At 41.4% G+C, this 14,658-nt stretch overlaps 1 protein-coding gene across 2 annotated transcripts in view; it reads right to left on the minus strand.

Annotated features, from left to right (window-relative positions):
* Positions 1 to 2,060: 2,060 nt before the first annotated feature.
* Positions 2,061 to 14,658, minus strand: part of SLC44A1 (solute carrier family 44 member 1) — a 71,762-nt gene continuing 59,164 nt past the window's right edge. Inside the window, exons 13-16 of one of the 2 annotated variants that reach the window (XM_075526793.1) lie at positions 14,246 to 14,383; positions 12,647 to 12,883; positions 11,006 to 11,086; positions 2,061 to 8,762 (exon numbers count right to left, since the gene is read on the minus strand). In XM_075526793.1, coding sequence (XP_075382908.1) covers positions 8,739 to 8,762; positions 11,006 to 11,086; positions 12,647 to 12,883; positions 14,246 to 14,383 — 480 coding nt within the window. In that variant the 3' untranslated portion in view covers positions 2,061 to 8,738. The other variant, XM_075526792.1, reaches the window with a different exon arrangement.

The raw sequence follows: 14,658 nt of genomic DNA on the forward strand, positions 1-14,658 counted from the left end.
GGTCTCAGAAAATCTGCCCTGGCACTGGATTTTCTTCCACTTTTTTAGTGTATCCAAGGTAAACAAGGACCGAGCATTAGATGGGGAGTATGGCAGTAAATGCCAGAAAACCAGCTTCTTTAGGTGCTCTGTGTGCAGGATTGCAAGCTCCACCCATTTCACACATTCATAATTTAAATAGTAATTAGAAATTCTAAATAATCTCTCCCTGGGCACTGGCTAATCTTCATTAAACATCTAAATACCGGCAACTAAAACTGGGTCAGCTCCTCAGTGGCCCCCGGTGGGAGGAAGGAGAAGCCACGCCAGACTTCAGCAGCGCAGGATCTGGCCTCGCTGGCTCGGAGACGGCTTGCTGCGTGCTGGGGGTTGCACGCAGAGGGCCCCATCCTCCACGCAAGGCAGGAGAGCTCCTTCGGCATCCAGGGAGCTGTGCTGTCCTGCACGCAAGGAGACTGGTCCTTCAGCTGCGGCGGGGGAGCAGGGTGGCTCGGGGAGCAGGGATCGAGGCTAGCGTTCAGAGGTACGTGCTCACTGCCTGCAGCGTCTGGGCTGCGGGAACCGCTGTGTGGCTGAAGGACAAATCCTGCTTTTGCAGTTCCAGTCCTCTCTGTCTCCAGGTCTCTGCTCTCCTGCCCGCTAATAGCTTCCTGGGTTTTCTTGCCCACTCCACCCCTGTGCCCTCAGGTTTTCCTTCCACTTAAAGTCCCATGTCCCATTCTGTTCCCCCTGCACATGCTTCTCTCACTAGGCCTCCCCAGCTCATCATTAGCCCCTTCCTTTTTAATTTTTTTTCCCTGGAAGCCACAAAACTTTTGTTTCGGAGCTGGGGACATCATCATTGCTCTCCCCAGACAGTGCTTCAGTCCCTCACTGCTGGCAGGGTTGAGGAGAGCCAAAGAGCTCCTGTTCTGCAGTTCTGACACAGGCAAAACCCAGTCGAAACCAGACAGGGTTTTCATAACCTGTATGTGACGTGCGTCCTGCCCCTTACACCTCTACTGATGAAGAAGGCCATCTCCGGAGTCTCTTTTGTTCCATGCAACTAAACACATCTAGCCAAGCAGCTCCACCCTTAATAAACCACGAAAAAGACACTCGGAGCCATGGGGACACACCTTCAGAGGAACTGCAGAACACTGAGATATGCAGCAAAACACTTGGGTCCACAGCATGGGACCCTGCCTGTGGGCAGAGGTCCTGTCTGATGGGCTGGCTGGTCCTTTTCATCAGGACTGTATTTAGAGATTTGCCACAGTGGCTTCAGCCTCGGATTCAGAAGTGGCAGTGGTTCCCAGATAAAGTACACCATCTTACAGAAAAGCAGTGCTGAAGTGATTTGCAGTAAAGAGTAATACAAGCAAGAAAACATTGTTCAGGTTGGCTTATTAGTGTATTAAAAAACTGGCAGTGAAGAAAGCAGAAATGTGCTGTGCCCATGGGAGGGAGAGGAGAAGGGAAGGAACCTCTGCAATTGCACATGCCTCTGCTAGTAAGATTATACAGGTGCTGTTATCAATTGCTCCTGTTCATCATCCATCCTCAGCTATCCAGGCTTTTTAGAACACCTCTGCAGAATGGGGATCCTGCTTTGGGAGCGGAGAACATAAACAGGACCTTGCAGAACAAGGAGGTGGCCCCACAAGAGGTGCTGTGCTGGGATGTGCAGTTTGCACAGCTCTCATAATACATAATGAGATTTCCTTCATCCCTCCCTACTCTGCATTTCCCCTAAGCTGTCCACATCAGGGACCGCCTTTGCTCTACCAGACCCCATTCGCCCCACCCAGCTCAACAAAGCATTAGCATCACAACAGTTCTTGGCACCAGGACAGTGAGAGAGCCAAGAAGGCATGCCCAGCACTACTGCAGCTACTCAGCTAAGGGGCAGGCACAGAGCTAAGCAAAGCTTGAGCAAAGATCTGGGTGGACTCTGCTTGCTTTCAGGGCCATAATATAGTATTCCTAAGAGGAAGAGCAGGGCTTAGCACCCCATAGGGAAGACACAGAAACATCTTTCTTACTTAAAAAGAAAAACTTTATTTTGATACATTAAAAAATCTATACATTTCTTAGACTAAAATACAGTTTTGCATCAGTATTCTGGCACAATGTCAGTTTACACAGAAAATCTAAGATTAGATCAGCACTGTTAATTTCCCTTCTCTTCCTGCATTCACAGCTTGCAGTATAAAACATTTCAAGTTCTCAGACAACAATAAACAGTGTCACATTTACTTTTCCCATTCCCAAAGGAGGTGGCATTCCACTGGAAAAAGGAGCACTTGTTAGTTGATCTTGATTCAATGAAAATCACTAAAGCAGTTCAGGGGTTTGACTGCCCTGTTAGAAGTATGAGTGAAAGAGGATGAAAAATTTGTTTTCTTTCCAGATGAAGCTTTGATGGACTATGACAATGCAAGTACTGTCAAGCCTTTAAAATCTGTTCAGAAGATCTTCCTTTTTCCTTAGGGTAGTTGCTATAATCAGCAACACAATACACCGTATAGAAATAATTCCTTTCTATAGGTATAGGATTCCACCTTCTTTCCTGCTCTGAAGCACTCCAGAGCAAAATAAAAGCAGGGCACAGGGGATGTTGCTGTGAGATGTCTGTGAATCAGAATATGAATTTTCTCTACTGTGAAGATAATGCAGAACATTTTCTACCTGTGAAATCCTGCTCTCCATGGCTCCACCTAACCTCTGGCAGCTGCTTTCTGACCTACATTAGAAACAAAACAACCTTTCCGTTTTCTCCTCCCTTGCTCCCCTAGGAGACACAACCTCATTGACTGCAGCACTGTTTTTCTAATGAGAGATATTCTCCCTTTTCAGTTTGAGCAGGGAGGGACCCTACCAATAGTAATACTGGAGCACACGCAGTATTTATCTGAGAGTTAAAAATCATTACTTTTGTGGCAACTCCAGTCAGTGCCCAACTTCTGGTGGGTTTCACGAGTAATCAGCTCCCTAATCTCACAAAACCTTTCTGACGTACTCCCTAGCTGCCCCTATTTCACTCAAGTCAGAGGGGAGCGGTGGTGCACTTGAGGAACGGCAGCCAGCTATGCTGCTGGCATCTGCCATCACATATTTAGAGAAGCCAGAGCTGTCTTTAAAGTTACTGAAATTAGGCTAGTTCTGCTGAAGTCAGCTGGTACTTTTGCTCTGAATTCTTGCAACTTTGGTTCTAAGGGGAGTCCCATGTTTCTACAGAAAAGTACCAAATGCTTAAAACACCAAATTCTGCTCATCATCGCTTGACCACTTCAGTGAGCAGGGGCGTAGAATCTGATGGTGTTTGCTGGTTTTCTGCTAGTTCTGTTTTAACTGATCTCTGTCAAATGAATGCCAGGTAGTTTAGCCTCCAAATGGGTATTTTTAGATGGATTCGTGCTACCTATCGTCCCTAGAAATATTTTCATAATCCTAATGTCTCTGAAGAGCTTTGGCTTGATTGCATCAGCTTGCAAACACTGCAAGACACATCACAGCTCCATCCCAGACCAGAAATTCTGCCTTTTATACATGACCCATATCACAAGAGACAAGTTTCATCTCTTCTCTCATCTCTCTAAATATAAAAGAAAAAAAATACCTTGAGAACAGTATTTGCTACAGAACACAAGAAATACAAATTTACTAGTCTCCATAATCTCTTGTTATGTGATGGAAATAACAGCAGAGATGAAATAGTTGAAAGAGCATTTAAAAATGAAATATTTAGAGTAAACTTCCATCATCCCAACACACAAGCTGAGTGCAAGAAATGCTTCAAATAAGTCTGTTGGGTTTTGTTTTGGGAAACACGAGGGTTTTTTTCCACAAAGATGAAATAGGATTTCTGTGGTGATAATGTGACACACAAACTGTTCAAGAAACAATGGACTTGTGATGTTTAGATTTAGTTAACAGTATCTGCACAGGCAAAGCCATGATTTAAAAAACAGGTATGCTCTTAGGTATCTACTTTTAAATCGTAAGAGTGTTTCTTAAAATGACAGTGCCATGTTCAATACAGCACGTAATATGCACTCAGAACCAAATGATCACTGGATGGTGATGATGAGTATATGTCTGCTACATGCATTTTATTCTGACTCTATAACATACATTCATTGAATACATCATAACTACTCAGAGCAAACCACTAAAGTGCATGCCCTGAGGGCACATTAAGTACGTTGTCTCCAACACTGGCTGCTCAATTGCCAGAACACTGATACAGAAAGGGCTCATTTCTGCTTTATATCCCCATTTTGTGCTGAAAGAGTAAGAGCTAGCATCCCCTGCTCCCTCCATGAAAGGGAGCACTGTGGAGCAGGCTAATCGCCTGCTGCTGAAAAAGCCCTTTCAGAAAGAAGTAACCACCCTGAGAAGGTGCTGTACAGAAACGCAGGGAGCGAGTCTTGGATTAACTCTTGGGTAAGTGGACCTGTGTACTGGGTTAGGCTGGGATGGAGTTAATTTTCTTCACAGCAGCCCGTATGGTGCTGTGTTTTAGATCTGCAACCAAAACAGTGTTGATAACACAACAGTGTTTTATCCGTTGCTGAGCAGTGCTTGCACAGGGTCAAGGCTTTCTCTGTTTCTCACTCTGCCACCCCAGCAGAGTAGGCTGGGGCTGGGCAAGAGGGTGGGAGGGCACACAGCCAGGACAGCTGACCTGAACAGACTGAAGAAATATTCCATACCATATAATGTCATGCTTAGCAATAAAATTGGAAGGGGGGAGGTAGGGAGGAGGGTAAAGTTTTCCAAAGTAGCCATTGCTCAGAGACTGGCTGGGCATTGGCCTACTGGTGGGAGGTGGTGAGTGATTGCCTCTGCATCACTTGGGTTTCTTTTTCTTTTTTTTCCCTTTACTTAATGAACTGTCTTTATCTCGATGCATGAGTTTTCTTGCTTTTGCCTTTCCAATGCTTTGTCCCACCCTACTGGGGGAAGTGAGCAAGCAACAGATGAGGGGCTTACCTGCCAGCCAGGGTCAACCCACTTTAAGTTCTCCCTTCTAGGACATGCTTTCCTAATGCAGAAAGTCCTTGGGTTACCATGCCAAGCTAAGGCCACATGTAAAACCCAATCCTGTTTTTGGCAGCTGGGAGTGTGAACACAAGCTACTGGAAGGCTGAAGATACAATTCTAAGCTGGCCACACCATATATTTACTCTAGCTGTGGAGCAGCACTGAAACTGTAGAAGTGATGGGCTGCACTCATAACCATAGCAAGCACAGTGATGGAGTGGTATCATACAAAAAAACCCACCTCAGAACTTCAGCTCAGCACCTACTCCCCCTCCCATTCAGTCCAGGTGATATCCTGAATCATTGCCTTGGGAAGGTGAGAAGGCATGTGCTAAGACCGGTGGGACAAAGGGGAGCTGACACTCTGCCACCTGGCACTCCTGTGCTGAAAGAGCAATACAGAAATGAGAGCTAAAAGAACAAAAAATATTCTCTAGGGCTGGAAGAAGCAAAAAAGATGACACACTGCTGCTCAGCTTCCAAATGGAACAGGGAGTAAAATGATGTGGAAAAAAATTAAACAATTTAAAGTATGGCATGCTTTTTTTACTTTGAAACCTAGCTGATCAGAGGCTATGATGCAGACCATCTGCAGAAACCAAACACTGGGAACCAGTAATCCCATTGGCTTGGTTTTTAAACCCCAGCTGTCCAGCCTGAATCTCCAGTCCTCAAGCACTGAGGTTCAGTGGACTTTCCAAGGAGATGATTTTTCTATCTCAGCTGTCTCACCTGCTCCTCCCGCAGTGTTATTCCCAGTGCAGCGTCACTCTCTAGTTAGTCTAGACTGCTTCCTACAAAGCAGTCCCTATACCGGCTTTAATAACCAGCTGGCAAAAAAAATACTTAATCCATCACAAATGGCAGACCCCAGCACCTCTGCTGCCAACTGGGGATTTACATGTAAAGTGTTCTTCTACTCCACTATCCCCACTAGGGAAGGAAAGCAGAGTCTAAATTTGTCCTGAAAAGTTGTCTCTTCAGACGTCAGTCTTCTGCTTATCTCCTTGCACAAGACAGAGCTGGAAGAGGGCAGCTTGTAGTTTGGTTGCAAATGAACTTCAAAGGACATTCAAAATGGCCACTGGAAAGCCTGCGTGTGAATGGAATGCCTCTTTGGCATGACTGAAAAGCTCTGCATGCCGGATATACACTCAAGAATGGTGCACACGATTTTATTAAGAACTTTATAATGATATAGATTTGTCACTTAAACATTACAACTACCCATAGAAAAGTGTTGCCTGTATCTTTTAAACACCATGTAAATAAAACAAATTTCTTTTTAAAACAGGATAAACTGCTATAAAAATGGTGCACAGTCAAGTCATACAAAAATACAAAACTGGTTTCCAACTGCAGTCCTAGTTGCAATTGCAGAGAAAAGCCCCCACCCAGGACTTCCAGTGAGCAGAGAACACAAACTTGTGGAACTGGTCACGGCAGAAACTTGGTGTCAAAATGTGCAGAATCCAAGGCTTCAATCAAAGCACCTCCAATAACTTCCAGACAAGGTGGAAATCAATTTCTCTGGAAGCAACTGCATACATGATAAGTCTCTTAGCCTTGGAATCTGGTTTCTAGCATTCATCTGAGCCAGTTTTTAAATTTCTCTTGCTAAACCCCACTGATCTACACAAATACTGGTGTTCAGTGCCACTGCTGTCTTAGCCGCTGGTACAGCAGGAATGCCTCCTCTCCACAAACTTAAGGCTGCTCCAGTGCTGCTTCTAGATAGTCTGACCTCTAACTTGCACTGAGAGGCCTAGCCCGTGCTCCATTTTGAATCCCTAGGTTGAAGGTCTAGTCCAGTTAGCACTTACACAGATGTGTAACTTACAACTTCCATACTTAGAGAGCCCTCCTGATGTCAGTGGAGCTACCAATATGGTTCACTTAAACGAGTGTCTAAGTGCTTGCCGGATTGGGTAATTCTGTCTCCCTGCCTCCCCAGCAGCTATAATTTCAAAATGTACTTTTATTTTCATACATTTCATATAGTTTGGGTTCTGTGATATGAAAAGAGTAAATCCTTTTAATTGGCTTACCGAAAGAAAACTAAACAAATTTAAGTTATCAAATGACTTCTAGAAGCAGAAGTGAAATATTTCACTATTGCCAAAAGGTAAGAGCACTGGTTAGCTACATGATACTACATATTTTTTTAAACTTTCGACAGCAATTTAAAAGCCTGATCCTCTGTAAGGAAGCACAGAGAACTGCTTACTTATTAAATCTTGATAACACGAGTTGTGCATGTCTGTACCTGGACATACCTCTCCACTCCATCGCAAAGCTTCTGTAGAAGGGCTTTTCTCTTTCAAAAGATTTTCTTGAATGGAGTGATCGAACCATTGAGGCATTATTTATTTGTACAGAGCTTATATTTAGTGCAATAAGTTTAAAAATTCTGCTCTGAAATATTAACTTTACATTAACAAAAATAGTTTTCTTAAAAAAATTGTAACAAAAGGAGTATATAGCATAGACAGATCATGAATTCTTAGCAAATACACTTTTAAGCATTTACCATTACAATATGCTGAAGAATTGAATATTAGCATTCATATCTGGTGAACTTCCAGTCTGAAAAGAAATGTCAATGTCTAAGAATAATAATAAAAAAGCACGTTCTCTTGTTGTTATTTGATAACTTTAGATAACTATCCTGGCAGCTACACTTCCAAAGAAATGTTTCTCTGCCCTTTCCTGTTTTAGCCACCCGCTACAGTAGATACAAATATGGATGAAAGAACAGGCAAGGAATGGTCCCTTCCACCTCCCAAAGCTCTCCGGCATTAAATGAAATGAAGCATACAGTACTTTTTTGTACAGTAGTACAGTTCATTTCTCTTCCCATCCTCAGCATCATTACATCTAGTCATGAATTAATCATGAGTATAGCTACGACTGAGCTTTAACAATCTGTTATTTCAATTGCTCATATGGAGAATCCATATCCTTCAAAAGAGCACTGCTGAAGTGTGAAGGAGGCTACTGAACTCAAGGGGAGGATAGCGGGCAATGGGTAAGAAGGGTAAAACAGGAAGTTAATTGCATATAAAAATTATCTGTCCCCATTTTCTAGTTTCTGTTTAATAGGAGATGCAAGGGCTCCCACACACCTGAATACCTGAGGAGTTGGTTATTGTGATATCTGATACTGATAAACAAAACTGTGCCCCACTAGGGCTGTAAAGTAAAATGACTGCTTACAAACCCGTTTGAACTGAATGAACTCTCAGTGAAACCACCTTTTGAAAAACTAAATTTGAGGCTTTTGTTGATTTGAAGGTTTTCTTTACATGTAACTGTCCTGAATTTAATGCAAATTTAAACAAACTAAGCAAGTAAAACTCTCAGCAGATTAGCAGTGTCATGGGAAATTTGTCTCTAAACCCAGTCATCATTTCAGATTATCTTTACAATGATACCTCCTCCAGATTGTAAAATATCAAGCAGATAAGAATCAACTTTTCCATGACCACAATGAATAATTTAAAAAATGGAACAATGATAAAGCTGCTTGTAAAAGCCACCCGTATGAAAAGAGTACATGTTTCACAAAAATAATTGTTAAAAAAAGTATTAAATCCCTGTTCCTTTTCTCTGATTTTGGCTGTTTATTTATATATATATATATATGTATGTATATATGTATATATATACTGTTTTGGAATGTCAATGGGTTCCAATATGGCTGGCTAGTTTCAAGATGAACTTGCTCCAGAGGCCTAGAAAACAAAGTCATACAGCACAGTCTTAGACAAATGCCAAAAGACAAGGAGAAACTGAGTCAAAGGGGTCACTGGAAACCATAAAGAAAGAAGTGTGAAAAGGTGTTTTTTTTTTTCTTGTGCCTTGATACAAGAACAGAAGGTCCTAAATGTTTCCTCATCTCTGCTATTAATACCTATTTAAAATACAACTGCACTTAGGGCATTTCACTTTTAGAACTAATTGTCATGTCTAAGAAATATCCACATTTCAAGGAGGCTGAAACAAAACAGTAAAGACTATTTTTTAAAACAAGAAGGAAAAAAAAAGAAAAATTAATCTAATTTTCAAACACCCAATTTCGGGACTATAGGCACTACTAGTACAGAATAGACTTATGAATGATCTTATTCCAGATGTAACTGAGGCCTTTATCAATGCTTTGCGGGAAGGTATCAGAAATTTCACAGAGGTAACTTCTGTGTCCCGTCCTTGTCAGGAAGTGAGATCCTAATATTTCAGAACCTATTCAACTGGAGCTGAACACCCCAAAATGAAAGACCACTTGAGAAAACAAGGCCCAGGTCAGTTCCAAACAAGACTATCGCATGAGCAGCAGAACTGGGAGTAATTCAGCAGGTGATACTCAGGCTGAGCCCCAAGTGCTCATCATCTCCTCCAGCAGTCCTAGGAAGACTTTCAGCCAGTGCCAGGCTCAAGTGCCTAGAGTCAAGTTCCTAAAAGAACAAGACCACCCTTGACTTGCAAGTACTTGGTTTGCCCTTCTACGAGGCGGGATGAATAAAGGTTTTAACATTCAAGCTTTAGGCAGTCAAGTACAAAGTCTGAGTAGTGGTCTGTGCTAGCACTTACAAGAGCATAAGTGGAAAACCACTTAAGGTAAACCAGTTGTTTGAATTAGAGGAATGAACATAATACATTTTTAGACTGAGATTTTTTGTGCATCTGACTAGAGGGTTTGCAAACCCAATTCTCAATCATTTTAACAGCAGCTTTACGTTTACAGTGTTTACACCACTCTGAAAATCCCAACATTAGTGTCTGTTTGAACAGCTAGAATTACTCCCAGAAGAAAACAGTAAATGAGCATAGAATTAGTTTTTTAGATGTATAAACACAGCAGCATTTAGGCATAAGCAAATCTAGCAACTGGTATGCTATAATGAAATAGCAAAACACACAAAGCTACACATCTATCCATTCTACAGCAGGAACCCATTCCAGCTAGGTCAAAAAGTGCTCATGCAACATGGCTTCACATACATAATTTAAAAAAATTCTACTGTTAGCACACACTTTATTTAGGTTCCATTAGGTTAAAAAATTGTCCCCATGGTAAGGAACTGCATCAGGCCCCAAATACTCTGAGAAAGTAATGATGGAAAAATACTTTATTTCACAAAGTCATATTGCACGATGACAAGTCATACCTTGCCCAGCCTGGGTCTCCATCATACGCTCTCAGTTCTCCACCTTCCAAACTCATCCTCCTATCTGTTATCTGTACCATGTATAGCTGTTCCTTATTCCAGGCTACTCAGACATGCAATGCCTTCCTAACAGGCACACCATAAGTAAAACAGGCTGCAGAAGCATAAATGATGCATTGTTCACTGTCTGCGTATCTGACAGTGTGAGATGGAAAGAGCACACAAGAGACAAGCAACATAAGTAGTTGGCAATAAAAACAAACAACTGGGAGAAATGTCATTTGAGCAGGTTGAAAGGAATCACTGTATCCAATTCCTTGGCACTGTATAGAATAATTTGGTGAGAGCTTTAAATGCCTGGTGCTACTTTGCAACAATGGATGCGCTCAGTAGTGTTCTTCAGGCTTTTACAGTGAACGTAAGATGAACAAAAATTGTTCAGTTCAGGACTGAAAAGAGGATTAAAGTCAGAATATCCCAATGAATTTCAGAGTCATCTTATTTTGAGAGTACTCAGCAGTCGGGGCTGTATACCACATAGCATGCATACTAATTCTAATGAAATGATACTGCATTTGTTTCATATGACACAGTTCCTTTCATCTTACTTTTACAGGAGATGGTCTCAGCTGTGACAAAAACTCTGCCATCCAGGTGATAGGCAAGCTCACAAACAGAAAAAGCAGAACATCTTGAGTGATACAGAGAACAAAAACTTCTCCTGAAGAAGTGCAGTCAGTAAAGACAAAGAGGGAGAAGAAGTAAAAGTGAAACTCTTGGAGGATCGCCACCTCCTCATCTGCACCTACCATTGGTTTTAGCTCTCTGCCCTCAGCTCCACCTCCCCGGCCCACTTCTTTCATAGATTTCCTACTATTCTCCACAAACTCCTGAAAAACAGTAATAAAGTGAAAAGTGCTTTCTTAGAACAGACTCCAAACATCAAATCTCAATACAAAACTTCAAGATGTAACTGCTCAAAATGTCAACACAACTTGCTCCTCCCACTTCTCTCGGTCAGACTTGTCCACAAAGTACCAAAAGAGCCTGCTAAATAGCCCTCATTTAATTCTGGAAGCCAGACAGGTATTTGCTTTGTGTGCTGTTACAAATTTCACATTTAGCACACAATGCTCTCCTTTACGGGGAAGGAAGGTAGGAGGGTGGTTGTCAAAAAAACCAGAGATCCTAGTTACTACATCCTGTTCTGTAAACTGTGTGTCACACAGTTACACACAGTTACTCCAGTTACTTAGAACTCCATTAAACAGAGGCACTTGGAGATAATTACTTGCAAGGTCTTGTTGATTTCCCTAACTTCCCTCAATTCAAACTCTTAAATTTTCCACCAGATCAGAATCACCTATTCACAAAGATTAGCAAAGGTGCTAATTCCATTTCATGTAATTTTTTCTCTTAAAGGCAAGCATTCTGTAGCAAATTTCAGTAAACTTTAGCTGCTAGTGTTTTCTGATATTTACTGTTCACTAAAGAAACCCACAATGCTTTTATGATTCATCTGTGCTGTCTTCTGAGACAGCATGCTGCATTTTACTCTTATTCTGTGCTAAAAAGCAACTAATCAGCTACTGTTTTATTTATTATATACTCTAGATTCTGTAGTGTTTTACTAAAAATTTAACATTAAATTCTTGACATGTTTTTTCAACGAGTAATCAGAAAAAAAAATTATGTTAAGAAGTCATGAGAGTTTTCCTCTAGCCTACCCACGTGGGTACATTTTACAGGCACATATTCTACGGTTGCCACTTAAAAACATTATCAAGAAAATTACCTACTCAACAACAAACTGAATGGCTGGAGGATCAGAATTTTTACATCTTGGTCTCTAGTTAGAGTGAACAGGGAATAAGATGGGACAAACAAATAAGAACTGAATTGTGCAAAGGGCCTTGACATAGCATCTATGCTCCAGGACAAAACATAGTATCTGTTGTTTCTGCGCATGACAGACTGAGAAGCAAATTCTGGTTCCTGTCCATCTGAAAGAAGAAAAACTCCAGTGTGGTCACTATCTGTGTGTGAGGTACAATACTCTGATATTTTTTCTCTTCCATGTCCCAAGAGAGGTCCTTCTCAGGAAAGTACAAAAACCAAGCCTTTACCCTTTGTTTTGCTTCTTTCCATTCTGCAGTGTATCATTTACAAGAAATGATACCCAAAGGTATGATTCTGCAAGACAACTGCTCATCTCACAGCCAGTGTATAAAAGCCAATACCAGTGACGTCAAGGGAGAGAAGCATCATTACTTATCTGATGCTCCTCAGACAGACCACACTGTTTGTTGATCAAGCCATGAACAAGACAGCAAGGTAACCCAAGTAAAGAAAAATTACAGTATTAAACTCAGCTATGAGTTCACTCCACTCTCAAAATGCCCATCTTATGAAACCATATCCTTAGCCTTAGAGAGCAAGGGGAAACTTACCATGAGAACTTTATCCATGTAGAATTCCCTCCCCGGACTCCCATCATTGTATTTTGTATCGATGGCAAAACATAAGAAAAGGACATCAACAACCATTTCATAAATGGAAAGGAAGCAGTGAGCAACCAGGAATGCAAAGAGGCAGACAATGATGAGTGGCAGCACCCAGATGGTATAATCTCGCTGGTAATTCAGCAACATAATCCCGGCCAAACCTGTACTGCAGACAATCAGGACCTGAGGAAGAAAACAGAAGACAACTCTAATGGCAGAAGCCTTTTGATTTTTTTGTCTTGTTTTGTTTTTAACTATGTGCTTCTTGCTCTGCCAGGGCTAGAACTAGGTGTCACAGATGCTAGTGGCAATGACATCTTTACCTCCTGGATTCCCCACATCCCTGAGTGTAAATGATATGGGGGGGGGAGAAGGAGGGGGAGGCAGGTCTTGGGGTAATGGTATGTTTTTCATTTTGCTGGTGGAGACAACTTCCAAGCTTGTCTTATCTCTGTCTCATCTCCAAGATTGTCTTATCTCTGTCTCATCTCCATACAGGGAAAGTAGATCAGAATTCATGTGAGGCACTTCATGTAACAGTCTCCACAGAACTACACTACGTGTGAGGCCCTAACAGATATTTCACTGGGTACCAGTTTGGTCTTTGGGAATAACAAAAGGACTAAAACTATTGTTGTGGGCAGTCAACATTTTTAAAATTTCTGAATCTATTATTATAAACTGCAGCTAAACAAGAAATTGTAAAATAGGTCAGCTTTAGCTTTACTGTATTATGAAAATATCATGTTGCACTGAGAGAGGAGACAGGCTGGCAGCCTAGCACTGTTTTAGCTGATACTAATTTTTATATGCTGCACTGTTCATTTTAACATTTCTGTCACCTGTGCATCTCTCTAATAATTTGAAAGACCTCTTTTCAGGGAGATGTTTCCTAACACCTTTCAGACACCTCCATAAAACCACATTATGTAATTTAATGGTCTCCTAAGCACCTATGTCTTCATTATGTGTTTATTTCTTCTCACTTCTTATTGACTTAATTACTGGATTAAAAGTTCAGCCCACTGTACTGTGACTTAATAAAAGCAGAGGAATGTGATAAGGAAGACAGTTCAGTCCAAGCTGGCAGTTCCTCATAGCAGGCTCCTATACTACCTTTCAATTCAATTTTGTCATAAATGGTGATCAATAATGTGCCAATTTTCAGCATAAACCTGGAGAGCCCTTACTAAACAGAATTTAGAGGAAATGCTTCCTTTCCTTACAATTCTAGGTTTTAACCACAAAATGAATCAAAACCTCAGAAGTTCTAATAAACACTTTCCTCTTGACTCCCTAAAAATAAATTCATGCAGAAGGTGTCATCATCTTCAGCCTTTCTGATCACTTTTACTTAACGTAAGTGGGTCGTCTGTTTATCCTCCCTATCTTGGACAGTCCCTTCCTGATATAATGCAGCTAGATGCGATAAAGTGCATGCTAAGAAACAGGAATTTGAAGGGATTTTGTATCTGGGGTGCAAGCCATTGCTAAGCACAGCTTGCTACTACATAGGTTGGTAACAACTGTATACAGCAGACATACCTTTCCTAGAAACAGCATAAAATCCCCAACTGTGTTTATGGCAGCCACTCGCAAAGCATTTTCCACTAGAATAACAAAGGCATCCTTTGCTGAGGTGCAGAAGTTGGTGCTGTTGATAGCTGTGGCTGTATATGCATTCTGGGAAAAGCAGATTGAAGATTTACTCATGGAATGATCAGATATTTCAGATGGAGGCGGGGAAGCAGAGGGAGAAGATACGGCTTCTGAGTAAGTCACATAAGTCATATGATGTTAATGAACAAAGATTCCCTTGAGAGCTGTTGAATCAAGCAGTATGTACCAGCTGACAGAAGACTATACGAGGTAGAGAATTACTATTCTTCTCCTCCCTTGCTCATCATTTATGCACTAACAAGTTTATTCCAAAAAACTAATTAAACAGAATTTGCAGT

Source organism: Mycteria americana, chromosome Z, assembly GCF_035582795.1.
Source record: "Mycteria americana isolate JAX WOST 10 ecotype Jacksonville Zoo and Gardens chromosome Z, USCA_MyAme_1.0, whole genome shotgun sequence".
NCBI classification, from domain to species: Eukaryota; Metazoa; Chordata; class Aves; order Ciconiiformes; family Ciconiidae; genus Mycteria; species Mycteria americana.